Genomic DNA, 21,247 nt, shown 5'->3' with positions numbered 1-21,247 from the left:
ACCTGTTCAGACACAAATCTATTAGCTGTACCTTATGATTTTATTGGTCTTTTTTGTTGGTCTGTACTACAGAGCGTCACAATCCATCCATGTTATTAAACAGGCTCTTTGCAGCTAAAACAGATGAATCCCGACGTCACCAAACCTGCTGAAACAAACCCTCCACTGTTGCCAGAGAAAATGTTGTATTTGCATTTGAATTGAAGACAGCATGAGCTACAGGTGTGTCGGCGGACTTAATGAGGTTTAACATTTTCAAGTTAATGTCATTTTTTTGTAATTTGCCAGACGCTCCAAAGTGCGGGAAGAAAAAACAGCTTCAACATTTCTGCTTCAGTTTTTGTGGAGAAAAAAAAAAGAAGCCAAAAGGGAATAAAGCGAAAGGTCAAAGCACATTTTCATCATTTTGTTGGGAGCGGGGACAGATTCAGCGACGCTGAGCGAAGCTTCAGTCGACCTGAAGCGACGACGGGACTGAACCTGTGACCTTTAGTTTGTAGCGTGCTGCTCCTCTGACTGTGAAGCATTTGAGAAGAAACTGAAAATGTTTGTTCTGCTTACAGCCCTAAGTCTTCATCATTTGTTTCATTGTTTTTTTTCCCTATGAAGCTATTTTAGGACAAATACCACCTTAACTTCCACCTTTACATCAGTTAGTTTATCTGATTAGGACTCATAACTCCAAAAAAAACCCTAAAATCTCTTCAGTCTTCACATCATCAAATGACGTTTAAAAAAGAAGATTAAGATTTCATTCTTTCAAAATCTTCTTTCTGAGGTTGTGAAATAACAAAAGCTTTATACGTGTTGTGTCTCTTTAAGCTGTCACTGATTCGTCTCAGCTTCCCTCCCTTGCAGCATTCTTCATATTTGATAATCCAGGACATGTAACCTCAGGGGGCAGATTAAAATAGGATTATTATTACAGGGGCACACTTTCTTAGCAAGGCGAGGCACCTTGTAACACCAGTGTTCTCTGTCTGCTACCCAGGCGAACAACTGGAGACACTCAAATGTAGAAATGCACATGCATACAAAAATCTTAAATCAGGTACAACCAGGTCCCATAGAGTTTAATTGAGTTTTATTAAAAGCCTTTCAATAGCTTTAACTCCCCTTAAATCCCATTAACACTTGCGTTGCAGCAAAACAACAGTGGAAAGGAGGTGTTTGTGACACCTCACTATAAATAAATTTAATTAGTGAACGGCCCTGCACACCCACACAGTCGTTTTCTGCTCAGATTGTACAGTTGTTTGGCAGAGATAGCTGGGAGCTTGCTTAGGTCCCAGAAGTCCATGAATCATAAAGAGAGAGGGAGATGGAGCGTGTGGCAGGTGTCTGTACACACACCTACACAGTCCTGAGAAGACGTCTGACAGGTGAAAACACCTGAATGGGTTGAACATGGCCGTGAACACATTGTAGACTGATAAAACTTTCCTGGTTTTGTCCATCAAATAGTGCCTCAAAATCCCCACATTTTCCTCAGATTCACTAGGGATGTAAAATTTCCATAAAAATAATGATCTTAAAGCCCGGAGACTCCCGTGTTGCACCCACATTTTTCAAACTTATTTTTGATGATTAGAGCGTGTGGGTGAGACTGCACTCCACTGGGCTAATTCCACACTCATGGCATATGGCATGGATGGTAGAGGTGGAGAGTATTCCCAGGTGTATGACGTGCATCACCATGAGACAGGTGTTAGCAGAGCTGGCAGTGTGTGGTTTAAAAACACTGAACTGACTATATAGCACTACTGCCTTGACAAAGGCTTGTGAGTTGCTACTATACAAATAAAAATGGACTTGGCTGTATGTTCATTAGACTTGTCTTTGACTGCATTGAACAACAGACTTTAGTTGGTGTGATGTGTTCATGAGCAGTCAGAAATATGAGAGCTTTCAGAGACCTCCACTTACAATCAGGATTTAAATGTGGAACAAGTCAGAAACTTCATTAACTGAATGTTGCATAAGTAGAAATGCCTATAGCCCAGAGTACAGTGTAATTCTGAGGAGGTCTGGAGCATTTTAAAGATCTTTAAAGAACAAGTTCATAAAGATTATTCAAAATGAAGACATACTGCAAACTGAAAATGTAAATCTGAACAAAATCTTATATGAGAGGAAACTTCTTTTCTCTCATTTCATTTCTACCAAACTTTAGTCCTGTGCTCTGGGCTGTCTCAGTTTGTAAAGGGCGGTGTGGAGTGTTCAGTTGTACATACTGGGTGGGCTCTGTTCTCATCTCTGAGTGTTCAGCCAAGCCAAAGCATGAGCACACAGACAGGAAACCTGACACTCCCCTGCCCTTCCTCAGCTCTGCTAGTGATGAAATACAAACTGCAGGGAGCTCCAACATGGATGTGGAGGAGAGAAAAACCAAACCTGACCTCGGTTTACACACTTTTTTCATTCGTCCGAGAAGATTTAGCCTCCTTTGTTAAAAGCTTGCGTTAATCTGAATTCCCTGACGTGCATTAGCAGGCAAAGTGTTTTCAGTGAGTTTAATTTGTGATTTGTGTTAAGTTAAAGGTGGTTTCCCCTCGGACAACCGCAGCTCCAAATTTATTTTTGCAAAACGAAAAACACCTCCATGATGATGATTTTCTCTTAAGCCGTCACTCCTCCCCTTTTTACTCCTCTTTAGGTCCTGCCATCCTTCTATCATCTACCTGCTTGATCCTTCTCTCCATCTTGTCCTGGTCTCTTCTCCACTCTGACTGAAGGTTTTGTTCTAGAAACATCAGATGCTGCTGAAAAATACCAAAACCTGGCAGACAAACTTGATGTATTCGTGACCCCTGATGCTGGAGGGTCAGCAGACTAGCACACTAGCTACGATAGCTGTAGGCTAATGCTGTTCGGTAAGGAGACTTCATACTGTTAGTTTCCTCCACCCTCTTGGTTTCGACACTGAATTTCAGGTGAACTTTAGCTGGGGAAATTTATATTTTGGTTGTTATATTGGGTTTGTGTTTGCTGAATGTGCTGCATCTCTCTTTTGAGTTATTTTCAGCGGTTTGTTTGGATGCTTCTCCTGTAAACCTTGTGTTTTGAATGTGGCATATTCTGGGGCACAGCCCTGGGCGCTTTGAGTCAAACTTCAGCTGCACTGCGGCACGTCACCAACCTCTCTCACAGCTTCCTCATGACAAACTTTATTCTGTAAAGTTTTCCCATCCGTATTTATGTTTTTTCGTTCCAGTAACACCAGCCTTATCTTGGGAACCTCAGGCACGCCGGCTATTGCTAATACCTCACAAACAGTATGATGTAACATTTATCGTGCAGATTGAGTTCTGGCTCACTCTGATATTTACAAAGATCACAGCAGCACCTTGTTTTTGAGCTCAAAAAAAGATTTCTCATGGTCGTGGCCTGAAACTGTCGCCTGTCCCCTCCTCGTTACCTTTCTCGTCTCCTCCTCTTTTCTTTCCTCTTTCCTCGTTTCCTTTCCTTTCTAATCCTAGTCACCTCCCATTTTCTCCTCTTCTCCTCTCCTCTCCTCTCCTCTCCTCTCTGTGCTGCAGTGACCCACTTTAAGTACGAAGCCGTGGACTGACCTGCTTTAGATAGAGGCTAATTATAACCAGCCTGTATTAATAAGGCAGGGGAATTGGTAAATACGAACCACACAGACACACACACACACACACACACACACACCCATGCATGCACACACAAACACAAAAGCGTGTCTGCAGCACAAAACAGATACAAGCACACACACACACACACTCACAAACACCTCCTCCACAAACAGACCGTTTCCGACGTCTCATAAACAAGCCTACACACCTTGGCAACATGACTCATGTATATAAGAGGATGTAATGAGTGACTCATGTTCATCACTTGCATCTGTTGCACGGTTACACTTGTACAGGTTACCATGGTAAGCATTAAAAAATATATTTATATGTGCAGCATGGATCATGTCCAAGAACAAGATTTGAATCAAACTTACATTTTTTTTTTTACTAAAGATAAAGATAACCTGCATCCTGTGCACCTGTGACAACACTTCAAACAGACCTGCTCCTCTACATTTTACATCCTGACCAATTGTTTTTCTTAAAAATATATTTTGTGAACACTGTACTATGTATATATCTCTGAAAAACAGCAGTTTTACACACTTGGAAGCCGTTTAAAACACAAACTCAATGCAGATGTTTACGCACGAGCCTGTGAGATTCCATACCCACCGAGTCAACAGCTCATCTGTATCATTAAACGTCGCTGCAGAGCTCCAGTGGTGAGTTTGCTAACAGGGTTATGTAACACAGATTGAATTACACTTTGGAAATAAGCTTTTAGCCAGTTTGATAACTGCCATGACTCAATTTTCATAAATATGCACTAACTTCCAGATATGAGAAAAAAAAAAAAAGCTTAAAAACTGTGCTGTGCTATCTGCCTCATCCTCCCACACTGCCTCGTGCAGGCAAGTTGTACAGGCAAGTTTTTATCAACATTCCTCAGGTTTTATCGGCTCTATCTGCTCTTTCTAAAAACCTCTGACATATAACAGTCCACAAACGTCTGAAAACTTATACATCTTTAAGTTGAGCTCTTTTCAAAGCGCTTTCTGTTTTCAAAGTAAAAGCTCTCTGTGTGTGACATTAAAGATCCTCTTGGATATCTTACAATATCACATGAGCAGAAACTCTGCTTTGTACTTAAAGATGTGATGTTTTGACTTTGGTACAAACAGGTTTGCTAAAAATGCTTCATGTGATCTTTCCCACCAAATGTGTGGTTTTTGACAAGTCAAAAAATAAAAAGCATGATAACATAATGATGAATCAGAACTTCAGGAGTACAAACTTGGAGTTTGCATGTTCTCCTTGTGCCTGTGTGGGTTCCCACTGTCCATACACAATGCAGGTTAGTTTAATCAGCGACTCTAACACTGCCTGTAGGTGTGAATGTGAGCATGAATGGTCTGTCTCTACATGTCGGCCCTGTGCTGGACCAGCGACCTGTCCAGGGTGTACCCCGCCCTCGCCCATTGCCAGCTGGGGTTGCTCCCCCCGCGACCCTATAAGGATAAGCGGCGTGGATATTGAATGAACGATTGAATGAATCAGAACCAATCACGATTAGCTGCTTGATTTGAACAGTTTTGTGAGTCTATATGGAAAGGGCTAATGTTACAGAACAGTTCATGAATTAAATATAATGGATGTTTCTGTAACATCAACCGATACATTTTTAGGTTTTCTAACATGAATGTAGCGTTCAGGAGCAACAATGCTTTCTTATTTGAGAGATCTTGTTCACTATTTCACCCCGGTTGTAACCCCCTCGACCTCCCTGCAGAGAGCACAGAGGTGAATCCTAATTTTGTGAAATTATCCTGCCACTCATGTCACTCATGCCATCCTGATCCAGTGTGAACCCCCGCCCCACAAAGGCCACAATTTGGTTGTATTTTTCCCACAGTTTTGGAAAAAGCCAAGCCTCATTTATCTACCTGTCACAGTTGCGAATCCTAATTATGTGTAATTATACACCACGCTCGCTTCCGCGTGTCATCCCACCTCCAAGGGGTGCAGGTGATACACTCCTGCGTGCCGACCTATGCGAGCATAATAAGCAGCCGGAGGCTCTGCTAGCCTCGTCTGACCCGTTGGTGTCAACACTAACCTGAAAATCCGATAGAGGTCACGTAACGCTCACCCACACATCATTCCCTCTCACAGCTCAGCGAATTAAAAAGTGCTGGTAAAAAAACTTCTCCACTCGTGGGTGTTTGAGCAAAATGTCTCGGGGTGACTCGAAATAATTTATTCTTAGGAGAAAAAAAAGATGAACAAAAAGAGTTCTGGTGATAAAAAAAAAAAAATAAAGCTCAGTTTTATAGGAATCCAGAAACAAATGCTCATCGGTTCACTGGTGCACCAATTAAATCAACTTCAAAATGAGCTTTCACACTGGAGATATGAGAGGTCGACCCGAACACAAACCAGACACATCTACTGAGGTTCAAGGCCACTCAGGCTGTTAAAACAACACAAATAACACACTGCTGCTTGGTGGAAGTGTGCTGAGAGAACCTGATGTCTCAGCACGATGTCAGATTCATTGTTCTCTGCTGCTATTTCCTGCACTTGTTGATATGAAGCATCATCAAAGATCCAGCGTCTCAGGCCCCCCCCCCACAGACACACACACCGCCCCCCACCCCCTGTGTGCAGCGTCTCTTTCATGCTGACAGCATAATGAGCATGTAAACTTTCAGTCCAAATACGAACAAGAAAAACACCATAATTACAGATGTGGTGATTGTTACTGATTAGTTCTCACTGTTTTAGCTGTCAGAAAGTGTGGAGGGAGTATTTTTGTGGGCTTCCTAAAAGGATGCACTTGTACTTTAGGATACAGTAATTACCTTAATGTCATGAAGAGACGCTCAGGCTATTGCGCAAGCTATGAATAATAAGTTCAGACATGTTTGAAGTAAAGGCCTAAGAGTTGTCTACTCTAAAAGCTCCTTCCCAAGAGAGGAATCACTTTCTGAAAATAATCGCGATACGATTTTTCTTGCATATCGTTCAGCCCTACTGCACATGCCAATACAATACGTCCGTGATAAACTAACACTGGCTGATAGTGTCGGCCCAGGCGATAAATAGGTCAGGCTCTACTTTCAGAGCTCAATTCCAAATAAAATCAAACTACATAAAAGAAGTCTGACTCTCAGACCCACATTCAGCTGCTCACAGACACTTTTCCCCTCGCAGCTGAAGACCTCCAAAATGGCTGCCAGAGGTTACGTTATGTCATCAAAGATCTTAACCTAATTTATAACAACATGTAGGGACTACATGTGCTCTGTTTCACCAGTGCACCAGCTAAACAGGGGCCAGTTAATTCCCTCACTCAAAGCTGCTTTAAAATAGATGCCAATAACGTCCCTTTAATGTCATGTTTATTGTGTTCCGGCTTACTTTTGTGTGAAGCGCGGTACGGAGTTCTTTCACTGTCTTAGCTTTCTGAGCTGATGTAAACTGGCGAGCTTCCAGCGGTCTTATCGAACCTCAGCACTCCCACAACACAAACCACAAACACACAGAGACACAGCTCAAGAATAAAGAAATTCAAGGATAGAAAATGGAGGGATTAGCCACACGTTCAAACAGAGCAGGTAATGGTAATGTGTGTGTGTGTGTGTGTGTGTGTGTGTGTGTGTGTGTGTGTGTGTTTGAGTGTGTTTGTAGATAGTGGTTGCTGTGATGAGAGTCTTTGTTTTCACTCCTCTAAGGAACACACTCAAATCCCTGCAGTTACGACACACACAGGAAGTGCACACATTTCCTTTTACATGTCAAAAGAATTTGACAGAAAAATTTGTCTTTTTCTGTGTATCTGCTTTGTGAAGCGTGTGTGTGTGTGTGCGTGTGTGTGTGTGTGTGTGTAATAAAAATACGGCCAAGCCACCACTCCCAGAAACTCTGTTTTGAAGGGAGCTAACAGCACAAGCAGCAAGGTCAGAGTGGCCTCCGTGTGCCTACAGTGTAACTGCTCTGCACCCAGCTGTGTGTGTGTGTGTGTGTGTGTGTGTGTATGTGTGTGTGTGTGTGTGTGTGTTTGCATGTTATGAGAACCAATGTCTTCATAAGTTTATCAAACTGTGTGTCCTATGTTCATCTGTGGGTCAAGAAAGAAAGGGGGGTGAAATCGGGAGTGCTGTTGGAGACGTAGAGGTTGTTCACAATAAATAATAAATCGTCCTCTCCGACAGAACTGGATGAGTAAACAGTCCAATCTGTTGCTAAGGCCCCTGCGGACCCGCCAGGCCCAGAATAGGCTCTCCATGCTGGGGGATTGGAGGCTCAAATCCTGGGATCTGGTGTCCACGGGCCCGCAGGGGGTGGGGGGGTTTGAGGGGGGGGGGGGGGGGTTGAAGATCACAAATCCTTTCTAATGTTCTGTTACATTTCCCTCACACGCTTAACTCTTATGAACGCACCCCACGTTACCTTTTATAATACTGTCAATGGATTCTAGACTCTTCTGTAGTGCTCAGCAGTTGTTTGGCTTTTTCTAGAGGAATTTTAGAGGCAATTCTGTCCCCTAGCGAACCCCCTCCCCCCCATGAAAAATGTATGACATTGCCTTGTTCTCATTCCCTCAAAGGACACAGCACTGTCATTATAGAAACATCTGATAAACTGGAGATTCTGTTTCTATCATAAGTAGTACAAATCACGTTGGTTTTGTATGTGAACCATTTAAGAATAATTTACACAAGCATCAAAACAACAAAGCATCTGGATTTCAGGGGATAGTTTTACAGTTCAACGCTGCTCTGAATGTTTCCCACTCTAAGACCAAATATCTGAAAACCTGTAGGATAACGACAGCTTCCAGAAATCAGCTCCAAATACGGGGTTTCATTCTAAATATATCACAAATGTAGGTCACATGTACACATGCAGTCCAGACCAGGATCTCATGCAACTTTGTGTGAAAACATCAGATGTCAGACCCACATGAGAGGCAGAGCCTGAGGTGTAGCAGCGTGCACACCCGGCCTCGGCTGATGAAGGAGGGCTCTGGTATGGAGCTCTGGGGACTTGGAAAATATTCATCTCCCCTAAGCAGGGAGAGTTAAGGGGGGTTGGGGGGGGGGGGGGGGGCAGGCTTTGTCTAACACACCCTCTCTGCTCTTTTGTTGGGGGGTGGCATTCACACACACACACGCACACACACACAAACACACGCACAAACATGTAAAGCTCTCCTGCAGTGAGGCTCTGACCAGCTGTCTTCAGTCTGAAAGACGGTCGTCGTCCCTCATAAACACACAGAGTTCGCAGAGGAAAAATCTCTCTATCTTCATCGTTCTCCTCGCAGCGTCTGAATGTTTCCCTTTTTTCTCCATGTCATCCATTCAATTTAGATTTGACATTTAAGGTGATGCCTCTCAGTGTGCAGAGGGAGCTCCAGTTTCTTAATCACTAGATTCGGATGCTGGCAGCGGCCGCCATAAGGTCCTTCAAATTCCTGCGACTCTTTCAATAATCAAATATTTGGAGAAGAAATGAGGCAGGGAGTTTCTTAAAGCTTGAATTCCCAGATATAGATGCCGTCCGAGAACCTGCCTCACAGTGCTGCTGAGTGATTTCATTACTAAATGCTGCAGGTCTACATTTAGAAAGGTCTTTTTTATCTGAATTTTGAAGTCCGTATCATCAAGTAACAGATGAGCATGTCCTTAAAAACAGCTTTTATTTTCTCTTAAAGGTACCAAGATGACTCACAACACCCGCAGCATTTAATGCTGTGTTTTATTTTCATGTCAACAATCATTCTGTGTGTTTTAAAATGGAGGATATTTCAATTTTAAAATGATGCCAGTTCTTTATAGAAAAATAATAAGTGGCTCCTGTTATTTTGCAGAAAAAAAAATCGTAATAAATGATGGGATTCTAAAACATGGGAGCTAGAAAAAAAGTTTTAAAGGAAATTAAATTCATGTTCGGTAACAGACGAGAGAATGTCCCATTCTGCTGATCAAGAAACAGCGAGCCAGCAGAGTAATGTGTTAGAAGAACAACACACAAATTCAGTCTGAATAGAAGTTCAGGGAGAACCAATCAAATGCCTCCGTACTGAAACGATCCCTATCATCAGGGCGTCTGCGTAGAAATCGAAGCAGACACAGCGACTACGCTAACAAAGATACTGAAGCAGCCGCCTCCTTTTCCTTTCTGCCTTCACTGTGTGTGTGTGTGTGTGTGTGTATGTGTGTGTGTGTGTTTGTGTGAAAACCGGTGAGTATTGTTCATGGACCAAGGCTATTTCAGAGGAGGGGGCCCATCCACTCGTCCTCGCTGCATCGGCCCTTTCATCGCTCCCTCATCCATATTCATCGCCGCCCCGCTCTCCTCACCTATCAGCGACCAGCTAGCTGTGACTGGCGTCTCGCTTCACCAATCGCACGCTTCCCTTTGTGGGAACATTCCCACCTCTCGGCGCCTTCACCCCACCCTGTACAATGGCTTCTTTTTTTTACTTTGACGCAGTGGCTTGAAAAAAAAAGAGGAAGAGGAGAGGGTGGAGGATGAGGAGGAGAGTTGCAGCTTCTGCTGGCAGAGTCCTGCCGACGGCGGCTGCGAATCGATCGACAGCCTCGGAAACGGTTGCCGAGCGAGCCTCGTCAATGGCTGCCTGCAATTGATGAAGGGGGTGGGTGGAGGACAAAATGATGGGAGGACGAGGGTGAAGGAGGACAGGAGGAGGAGGAGGACGATGCAGTCGTGATGGTCTGAAGTAGAGCATGATTAGTATGGATGAGGAGGAGAGGAAGATGGAGAGAATGAAAGAGGGAGAGAGGAGAGGGAGCAGCCGAGAACCGCTCGGGCTCGCGAGTGAAGAAAACAGGCGTGTCGCAGAGGAGAACGCAGTGTTCTGCAAGAGACCGAGGCTAAAGGACGAGTGTGAGCTAAGAAAAGTCACCCCGTTTTTCAGATTCAAACGATGCTCCACATTCAACACTCACTGTATGAACAACACAACTCTGTCGATTCTCCAAAACTTCGTATTTCATTTAAAAAAAAAACTACTTATTCTGGCTCCCGGTGTAATTTTGCATGTTCAAAGCTAAACATGGAGCTTCTTCCTCCACGGCCACACAGCCGATCAATGCGAGGAAGCAGCTCTGCTTTGTATGGATGTCCCAAAAAAAGATCCTCCACTCAGCTTCAGGAGCAACAGAAAACACAGATCAATAGCATCAAAGGCCCCGTCTCATACAGTCAAGGCTCAATACACAGCAAGCACGCATGTGTGTGTGTGTGTGTGTGTGTGTGTGTGTGAGTTTGCATATGTTAAGTGTGTTTGTGCATGTGCGTCCATCTGCAGCACAGCTCATCATTCACACACACACACACACACACACACACACACACACACACACACACACACACACCTTCATCTCTCATTTAGCTTCATCTCTGCTTCTTGCAACTAAAGTCAGACAGAAAAGATATCTACATCATACACACACACACACACACACACACAGACACACACACACACTGCTAGTCCCCTGTCGCTTGGCAAGGGCATTTCAAACCTCCCCTCCTCCTTCCCAACACAGACTTGCCAGTCAATCCATTTACTAAATGAATGTATTATATCTTACAGACAGGAGAGGGAGAGGAGAGGAGCGTCTATAGTCTTTACTATAAAGTGATGAAAGGACTGAAGGTCTGTACGTCCAGGTCAGCAAACTTTCCCCTCACTGTAAAACCTGGAGGCGTATCTGCCTTCATGTTCATTTTCTGACCACCTACATGAAAATCAAAAAACAAAAAACAAAACATCCAATTTATCTTGCTTGTGCTTACATAAGACTTCTTAATGGCTTATACAAGCAGTTTTTTCCCTGAAAGCTGTGTTTGTTTTGAACGGACTGAATCTGAGTCATTTCTATCAGGCTAGGACGCTGCTGTTGGATGTTGAAGTATTGGTTATATACAATACCCTAAACAATTATCAGTCCACAGTGTTAGCGGAGAGTTATAGCCTCTCATCGTCTGGATGCTGTTTTTTTTTTTTTGAAGATAATGAATTCTGATCATTTTGGGGCTTAGAAATCATTTCATTGTTAGCTGACCTCTAGCAGCCATCATGATTATGATGGGAGCGAAGGGGGAAGTCGGGTGACGTAATATAAAGAGTGACAAAGTCTACGTTAGCTTGGAGTGGATGGACAGGTCGAAAAAACACACGAATTTCACCCAATAGACCACAGTTCATTTCCTGTGTGAAACTGATAGTTAGAGCTGTGTTTTGTTTTGTTTTTTATATCTATGGCCACTCCACAACCTTATGATTGTTACCATGTGTTTGTTATTGTAACCATGACGACACAGGTCCTTTAACCTTAATGAAGTACTTTATTTTAATCCTTCCCTAAACCTAACCAAACTGTGTTCGTTCCACAAGCTTACCCACATGTTGATTACTGTTACCATGACGACAAAGATCCAGTATGCCTCTAAGGGTCGTATCCAAAGGTAGGGTCATACGACCTATATGGTCCTTTAAGTTGGAGCACTTTTCAGTGCCTTATGTTTGTAGTCCCTGCTCCAAATTATATTTTATTATATTATATTATATTATACTACATTATATTATGTTGCATATAAAATGTATAAGTTGTAAGTAAATATTTTAACCTTTCAACCTGTGTGTGTCATACTGTAAGTGTGTTTTCAGGGTTGATGCGTCTCTGCACTGAAGCCACTGAGGTAGTTGTTTTTGTAAATGTATCGTTCTTGGCTAATAAAGTGATATTGTGGTGTGTTTCAGGTGATTTATTGTTTTATTTCCAGCTGGTGTTCAGTAGCCTTGTACATCCTCCCACCCTGAATCATTTTGGCCACATGATACTGTAAAAGCATTTAACTCCAAAACAGCTGTAAATCCTCCTGAAGGCTCTGTGTGATATTCGGATTTTCTTATTTCATTGTCAAATGTAATACATTGAGATAAAAGAATTCATTCTCCATGAGGTTTTTTTCTTTATATATTGTAGTCCACGTAGTGAAACAGCTGATCCCTGATTGGCCGGCAGCAGCCGATCCTATAAAATTACTGGAAGATTTTGACTGGTTCAGTTAGGATCAAGTCTGGCTTTGAAAATGATCTGAGGTTAAACATCTGAAACAAACTTAAATATTAACACTGAGCTCATTAAACGTGTCTGATCATATGTGTACACGATTAGAAGGAAATCTGAATTCCTTTAATGCCGGGGAGAACCCCACTGAGCCGGGGTGAGGGGCCGGGGGGATGCAGAGATAAGAATGGGTTTGGGTTGGTGGATTAGAGGGGTGGTGGTGGGTGGGGGGTGTTGGCAGCTACTGCAGTTACTCATTGATCCTTTCGTCTTTGAGACCTTCAGCTTTTTATGAGAAGTGGTCGTGATTTATGACCTGCAGGGTTACAGCGGTCCCATGTCATCCCCTATCTACTGTCTGACAGCTGACCAGCTCTTTCTCTCCAGTGTTGCTTCCCGTTTTCCACACACACACACACACACACACACACACACACACACACACACACACACAAACGCACGTACGCACACGTGTTTGGATAAACCCTGGACACAAACCACCTGGAAGCTCAGTGGAAAAATCCAAGTCCATCTTTTCTCGTCTTCTTTGAATTAAATCTCACTTCTCATTCACACAGCAGCTCTGATCGACATGAATGGAAAACACTTTGCTCAGGTATTATTCCTTACATCTGGATATATTTCTACGCTGCAGCTGTTGGGTAAAAAAAAAACATGACAGACAAATGATAATTTTCTGCTCCGATGCAGAGGAATACTTCTGATGATTTAGACCTTTTCTTCTTTCTTTTGGGGCCCTAAACAACAAGTTTCGATTAGACCCGTGAGGAAGAAAAAACATTACAACTACAGTCATGTGACTTTTACTCAACAGCAGCTGCGCGGTGCACACTGAAGCCGTCATATATAACACTCTGAGCACAATGGACAGCGAATGAACATTTCAACAATACATCAGCAGTCATAAACCCCAAATGCTTTGATGATATGGCTGGCATGAGGTCAAAGGTCATCAGGACTCATCTGTGCAGTAATGTCGGGTATCATGACAAAAGAAACACTGGATTTGTATAAAAAGCATGAAAATGGATGTTATGGAACTGATAACATACAATATAAACAATATCTGCATGCATTATCCTGAATCATGAGTAGAATATGAAGGTGTTACATGTTACTTTAAATCCTATTTAAATGTCAGGCCCTGCAGCAGTCAGACAATGCCCTGAAATTTAGATTTTGGCTCTGCAGAATTTGGCCTTTAAGAACAACAACATGAAGCTACGTGTTATCACTGCTGAATCAGTCCTGCATTGAAGAAGGTTACAGTAAAGATTATAAAACAGGCAGAAGATCAAAATCAAAGTCTCTCTTACCATGAGTCTCAGTTTCTTGGTGAGGGAATACAATGCCTTCAGTTTCAAATAGGGGCTGCAGGAAGGCCACTACAGAGAGAGGAAGCACAGGGGTGGGGAGTGTGTCGCGTAAACTAATCATTCAGAGAAACAACCATTATCATGATCTCTTAGCAGTACTTTGACTTTATATAAATTTAAAACTGCAGCCTGAGTGCAGATTAAAAAAAAAAAAGAAAGTATAAATACAAAAAACATATTCTCAGTGAAAATATACAGGCAATATACAGCCACTAGAAGGTGAATGTTTTCTTCTGCATCAAGGGCCAGGAATAAAAACAATTTCTGCATCTTATTAGAAATTTAAAAGAGTCATTTAGGCTAATCTCTTATGTGTCATCTGATTAATTCAAGCTGTAAATGTCAGTTATAATAGAGCTCATCAAGACCAGATTCTTCCATCATGTCACTGGAACAAACACACATTTTGAAAACAGAATTGAATTCAAAAAATGTTTCACCAAAGACCCGCAACCAAGCTCTGATTCCTCTTTGTTGTTTATCTCAATGTGTGTGTGTGTGTGTGTGTGTGTGTGTGCGTATGTGCGTGTGTGAGCGACTTGGTCATTTTCGACCAAATGTCATCCGATCATCAGCCTGATGCTGCTAGCTGAGGGAGTGTTGACCTGGTGTTCAGCGCGGCCTGAGTAAAAGCCTGCTCGGCCATGCTCATCATCATCATCATCATCATCATCCCAACCTTTTCATTTGTCTAAATGGACGAGCTGCCTGACTGTTACAGGCAGGAGGATGGTCCTCTGGGGGGGTGGGGGATGTGAGCCTTGGGATTTTACATACAGTGAAGTGGAGGCCTTTAGTTCTCCGAGCGCTGCATCGATCTGCAGTTAAACAACGCCGGCTACAACCTGCAGCTCACCCCCCCCCCCCCCCCCCCCCCCCCCCCCCCCCCCCCTCAGCCGGACACTCTCTCTGTGTGATTATTACTCTGGAGGTTTGTCCGTCATGTTTTCTGTTGGGAGCTGAAGTAACTGTTAAAAATGACTGTCAGGGCCAGGTCACAAAAAATCTACAAAAAGATAAAAACTTATTGATTTTGAGGACTTTTTTTTCTCTTTTTTTTTTTTTAAAGTTGTCCCTATTATTGTTAAAAAGGGACAGACAACTCAAACACTTAACTTTGATTTATTCATTTTATTTTATGTTCTTATAACCATCACTGAATTTACAGCTTTGAAAGGTCATGTGACCAATAAATCAGGAAAATAATGACACCTCAGTGTTCATATCAGTCATGTTGACCACCTCTAACATGATGGAGGCTCCTCTCTGATCAAACCTGCAGAATCTCACAGTGAAATCATTTTACTTATTTTTATTTGAATATTTTATTCAGTTGAATGTTTTCTAATTTATCTCAGATTTGACTTATAATTCAGCGAGCATTAGTCATCTGACTTTAAGGATATGCTAACACAAAACACATTTCATCAATCTGTGTGTGAGTGCAGAGTTTGAAAGCGTCTGCACACTGTTTGAGACTTTTCTTCCCTCAGGGGATAAAACATTGAATATTTTTTGACATGAAAATAATCAAATTTAAACAAATTCAACATAAGAGCTAAATACAATTTCAATCAGAAAATATTACTTCTTAGCATTAAAGCTGCAGGTCGACTAAAATCTTTTTTCTTTGCGTGTTAGTTTGTTTTTTTTTCTAAATCTTGATGACCATAACGGCAGACGTGACCTTAAAGCTTGGCTCTCTGCCACTTTGTACTGGGACATTTTTTCTCAGTCTTGTAAATGACACATTTCCCAGTGTCTCCCGAAGGAAGCTGTGTCCAAAGATAGACTAACATGTTCACACTGACAGTCAGATTTAACAGTCTGCACTAAAAGCTTGGGTCTCCCAAAATCTACAGACTGTAATTAGAAGCTTTTAAATCATTAGAACATTGTAGAGTCAAAATCTTGAGCTGCATATGAGAGAGAAAAAAATCGCCTGAATCGTCACCATATCTTCACTGAGCGCACGCGGTGCTGTGTAAGTAAGACATTTAAAGGTGTATTGTATGTCCAAATGTCCATGATGGGGTGCATGGCCAGGATAGGCTACTGATGGTTGTAATGATGGGAATGCTTGGCGCATGACAGCATGTAAACAAAAACCAAATATGGTGATTGCCATGGAGACATATCCATATTTCATCCAACCAGAGAATAATGAAGAAACATGATTGGAGAAAATTAAGAGAGAAAAAAAATCTCTCTCTTCTAGCTGCAGGTTATTAAAATCAGGACAGCAAAGCATGGTAAAATATACAGGCTCTGACATACTGCAATAACACAGAGACACTGTCGCATTCTGAGCTGCTCTGGATCCCCCCTTGTTCTCTCTGGCTCGCCACAGGCCTGCTGTTATTATGAGTCCGCTTGTTTATCCGCCTGTGTAATTGTACACAAAGCGGCGATGGTGGCTGATGTGTGAGATTATCACAAGGTCATCCGTCGACGGGATGAGAGCCTGCGATCACGCACCAGCCTGATCTGGCTTTCACTTGTTTACATCCTTATGTTGGCTCCAGCATGGCCGCTGTGGCTGCGCGTAAATCTTAAGACGCAATAAAAACACCCAATTCTGCTGATCTAAAGAGGCTGAGGGAGTCAGGATGTGAGCGAGGGGAACCGGCGGCTTCCCTCCAAATCCCCCCTCAGTCCCTCTCATTGTTTCCTTCCCATCAAAAGCGGCGGCCTGTGATTATTTTCATGCTGATGGAAAATGACTGTCACACATTTAGAAAGCGGGTAAAAATACCGTGCTGCCTGTATTTATAATCACCGCGTTATTGAAGTACAGATCTATGAGTGCGGGGCTGTATAGCATGCCGCTGCGTACGTCAAGAATCAGATCAACCTGCTCCCCTTTCTCTCTCTCTCGCTCTCTCTCTCTCTCTCTCTCTCTCTCTCTCTGCCTGGCTCAGGACGAAGCAACATTCACCGAAACCCGAACAGCTCCCCGCATCCCCATCGCTACTCTTACCTCCCGTGTTTGTGCGTTTGGTGCTGCTGGCCTCCGTGGGAGTCTCCAGGGGTCTTTTACGCGAGTCCGGGGGATCGGACTCCATGTGTGGTTGTTGATTGTGATGGTGAGGATTTGAGAAAATCCCGTTTTGCTGTACTGCTCCGCCGGCCATCATTTTCGAGCTTGCTCTTGGATGCTTGGGTTGCGTTTGCGTTTAAATCCCCCCTTTTCCGTTTTTTTTACGCAGCGTAGCCGTGCAGATGAGTCCTTGGAGAAGGCGAAAGCGATTTAGGAATTGGAAAATACGCCTGTTTCTTACGGACGGGGGAGGTTAGCTGCGCGTTTCTCCGTGGTGCGCCGTGCGTACAGAGAGATGCTGCGCAGGGACAGAAAGCGGCGGATGATCGGTTCAGAGTGGGGGGAAAAAATCCGAAACCTCTGCAGATGGAGTATCTTCTAGGCTACTAAAAAAACGTGCAAATGGAGCGTCAATTTTCCATTAACCTTCAGATATGCGGGCTAGGATATGTGTGTCATTCCGCTGCAACCGGATAAAAGAGCGTACTCATGTCAGGCAGTGAAGGATGGTGGCGCTCCTCTGCAACAGCAGCGAAACGGAACAATAAATAAAACAAAACAAAATCACAACCGAAAGACAAAGAGGCGAAATCAACCGAGGAAAGAAGAAAGAAAGGAAAGGTCGGTGAAGTAATAATAATAATAATAATAATAATACAAAAAAAAAATCCGATGCGTTACTGGCAGGCTATAATTTTCTTTCTTCTTATCCTGTCCTGGGTCCGATCATGAAGACACCCAGGGGTGACGGGGTGGGTGAGGAGGGTCCGGAGACGCGGAGCTGGAGGAACACACAGAGAAAGAGACGTTTTTTCCTGCTCGTTCTCTCGGTGAAGATGCTGCAGTCTTGCGTTCAGAGCATCCCTTCTCTGACTGGCTGCTGGAGGGAGCGCAGGGGAGCGGCTGACGTCACAGGGCCTCGCGCTGCCTTCATGGGCTTCCCGTAAACTCGGATTTTCAATATTCTTAAGTAAAAGTGCGATTTTCTGTGTGTTTTAGTGCCTTTTGTCCAAAATAAAGCCAAGAATTCTTATTCCGGGGAATGTGTTTTATATTAAGAGACACTTTTTTGATCCAGAGATTTGTTGCAGAAAAAAAACACTTTATTGTATTGGTACAGATTATATCACAATGGTGGTGATAGTGGTCTTTTACCATCTCATTGTCCAAAACACGCTACTACAGGTTTTTATGCAAAACGTAATCACACGAAGTCAAGTGAAAGCAGGGGGAAATAAATAACAACAGATAGATATGCTATTGCATGCGAACCCGCTCATGAGTTGTCTTCATTTCGACGACACGTGAACGCGTCACGAGAGAGAAAGCGAGAAAAAATGAGAGGGAGAGAGAGACGCCTCCGTCGAGACGCGATTGGCCGAGGATGCATTTCTCCAGCAAAACGAAAAGGACACAGATATATTCGCCCGGCGGAGTCACATGACGGAGAGGAAAGGATGCGGCGGCGGGTTTTACTCTGTTACAGCCGCGGCAAATGCAATTATGGCTGAACGGGAGCCTGAAGGTCCCACTGCGGCTGTTTGGAGGTCTGTAGCGCTGCCTGTCAGGAGGCCAAGAGAGCCTCCAACACACCTGGAAATCTGCAGCCGGAGAAGAGCTCACCTACAGTTTTCTGGCTCACATGTTTAAGATTAGATATCAGCAAGTGAATTGAGCTGGTGAAAGTTTAAGGAGGATTGTTTCTTTTTTTTTGTTACAGCGGAAATGGCACATACTACTAGGCTTGGATGTTTATTAAATCTCGCTGATTATTTTTGGTTATAATTGTGGCTGTGCGCCTCATTGTGATCCCTAAAGATTCACATTTGACAGATTTTTTTTTGTTTCCAAAGCACCTGGCCAACCGAGATGACCCTCAGGCCAGCCTGCAGGCCTGTCCAGCCTCTACCTGCACCAAAAAAACAAAACAAAAAAAAACATAATTTAACCTGTTTGCTAGTTTTGCATGAGCGTCATTATGATGACACTGAAAACTGCCCTGTAACGGAGGAACGCGTGAAATGTGCGAGCCCGGCCTGTCTCACCTGAACCCCTCAGCTGCCGTGTGACCCACCTGTGTGTGCTGCGCCTGACATCTCTGCGTCGCTCTGCCTGGATCTGAAGAGGGATCCTCCAGAACTGCGAGCTGTCTGAGAGAGCTATACCCGCCTCAGTTTCCCTCTCTCTCTCTCACACACGCATACACTCACACATTTGGCATATTCTCACTCACACTCCGAGAGACACGCAAATACCTTCTACTCCCTCTCTCCTCCTCTGACCAGTGCCGTGCAGATGCAGTGCGCCCTCAGTGCCTCTTGTAGATTGTAGTCAAGGTGACATTGTGCTGCCTGTGCACACACACACACACACACACACACACACACACACACACACACACACGAGCACACGCGCACACACACATGCACAGTCGCACAGAGCAGCTATCTCACACTATTTCACATCGCCATGAGAAACGCACCGGTGAGCCAGTCTCCTGCTCTGGAAATACGTGGCAAATCCGAGGCAGATGGATCCCAAGCTGCAGTCTGAAACAGATTCTGCACCACAAATAGCAGGCGCTGCTCAGAGGGGCAAAAGGCCTGGATGGCGGCACCTAATTGCATGAGCTAGTCTGCGCAGTCTGGAGAGTGTAGCACACTTTCAGATGGATATATGCTTTTATACATTTGGAGCAAAGACAAAATCTATTGGAAGCAGAGCTTTGAGGGTCCCACACAAGCCAGACTGTCCACACTGCAGCAGCAGCATATGGAAAAAGTGAAGTAGCCCCATAAGCAGTAAAACACACAGACTAGCAGCATTCTTGAGTTTTTATTAGGCTGGGCTTATGAGCAGATGTTAGTGAGATGGTTTTAAGAGATTTGGTTCTGCAAACTCCTGTTCGCTTTTGGACAGTGACCCCCAAACACTCAAAGCAGCAGCATTCAGAGTTGACACAAGTTCTCCCGAACAGCACATGCAAGAAGAAGAGGAAGAAGAAGAAGAAGAAGAAGCAAGGTTACAGTAATAACTCAGTTTTTCCCACTATGTAATAATCTGAATGCAAAAGCCTCTGTTTAGCCAGCAGCAAATGTTATTCAGTTCCACATCAGTTAGGAAGAGGAAACTTTCCAGTGATGGATTTTTCATTTTGGAACCAAAGCCTGGAATTCCCAGTTATGTGACTAAAGATGTTTGGTAGTGACTCAAAAGCAAGAAGGAAGAAGAGCTGAGGCACGAGCCAGCTGGAGCGTCAAATCTCAAACCTCTGAGATAGTAAAAGAGCTTCTTGAATTTGACCTGGTGTAGAAATAAAAAAAAAAATTAAAAAAAATGAGCAGTGAGATCAACATGTATGTAAACATTTCCACCCTGTAATGCCACCATCAGTCTTGTAATTAGAAAAAGCATTTTGATGCAATTTCTTTTTCCTCCAATAACTCACATAAAGCCTGTGTAAAGTCCAGTGAATTTTCAGTGAGTTTCTCTCAGAATAAGGTCGTCCTCTGCAGGTGTGCCCCGCTCACACCTGTTTTCCCTGCAGGTTTCAGCCCTGTGCGTACAGCATTCAGGGTGTTCCTCTTGCACTGGGTCAAGGCTGACTGCAGCTAAATGGATATTCAGGATGTAGAATCAGCTTTGTTGCCCACAGATGTTGGGCCTCTGCTGCACCCTGCTGGTCGCCTGTGGAAGAGCAGCGGCCGTCTGATATCATTTACTCCAGTTATTGTTTTCCAGTCATCATCCTCTGTTGGATTTCACTGGTGGAAATGACTTTGTTGTTGTTAATGTATTTTCTGGCCCTTATCATTCATACACAGTGACTGGTGTAATTAATTAGCTCATCAGAGACATACTGGCTTTGGCATGTACAGTATACATTTGCAGATGTCCATAAAAATTGTAGGATAATAATATTTTGTGTGCTATATTTTTATACAGGATTCAAGTTTGATATAGCTTGTTGTAAATATGTTTTTATGTATTCTTATAATAGTTTAAGGATAGTTCACATCTCTTGGATTGGAATCATATAGTATAAAGGTAGATGTCCATGTGTTGTTTGATTATAAAGCAGGTCTAGGTTCTATAATAACACTGTGAAAGTATCAAAGCCTCAGTCCACAGGGAAATGCACACAGCCTGTATTCTGAAACT

At 43.4% G+C, this 21,247-nt stretch overlaps 1 protein-coding gene across 2 annotated transcripts in view; it reads right to left on the bottom strand.

Moving 5' to 3' along the window:
* The window catches only part of LOC111216963 (RNA-binding protein Nova-1-like), a 76,663-nt gene extending 59,461 nt beyond the window's left edge, over window positions 1-17,202 (bottom strand). The window contains exons 1-2 of one of the 2 annotated variants that reach the window (XM_022738633.1): window positions 17,027-17,202; window positions 5,265-5,286 (exon numbers count right to left, since the gene is read on the bottom strand). In XM_022738633.1, the coding sequence (XP_022594354.1) occupies window positions 5,265-5,286; window positions 17,027-17,183 (179 nt within the window). In that variant the 5' untranslated portion in view covers window positions 17,184-17,202. The remainder of the gene's footprint in view (window positions 1-5,264; window positions 5,287-17,026) is intronic. The other variant, XM_022738634.1, reaches the window with a different exon arrangement.
* Window positions 17,203-21,247: the final 4,045 nt, after the last annotated feature.

This window comes from Seriola dumerili, unplaced genomic scaffold (genome assembly GCF_002260705.1).
Source record: "Seriola dumerili isolate Sdu_G_001 unplaced genomic scaffold, Sdu_1.0 BDQW01000036.1, whole genome shotgun sequence".
Lineage (NCBI taxonomy): Eukaryota > Metazoa > Chordata > Actinopteri > Carangiformes > Carangidae > Seriola > Seriola dumerili.
Note: the sequence above shows the minus strand (reverse complement) of the source record. Positions and strands in the feature narration are given on the sequence as shown.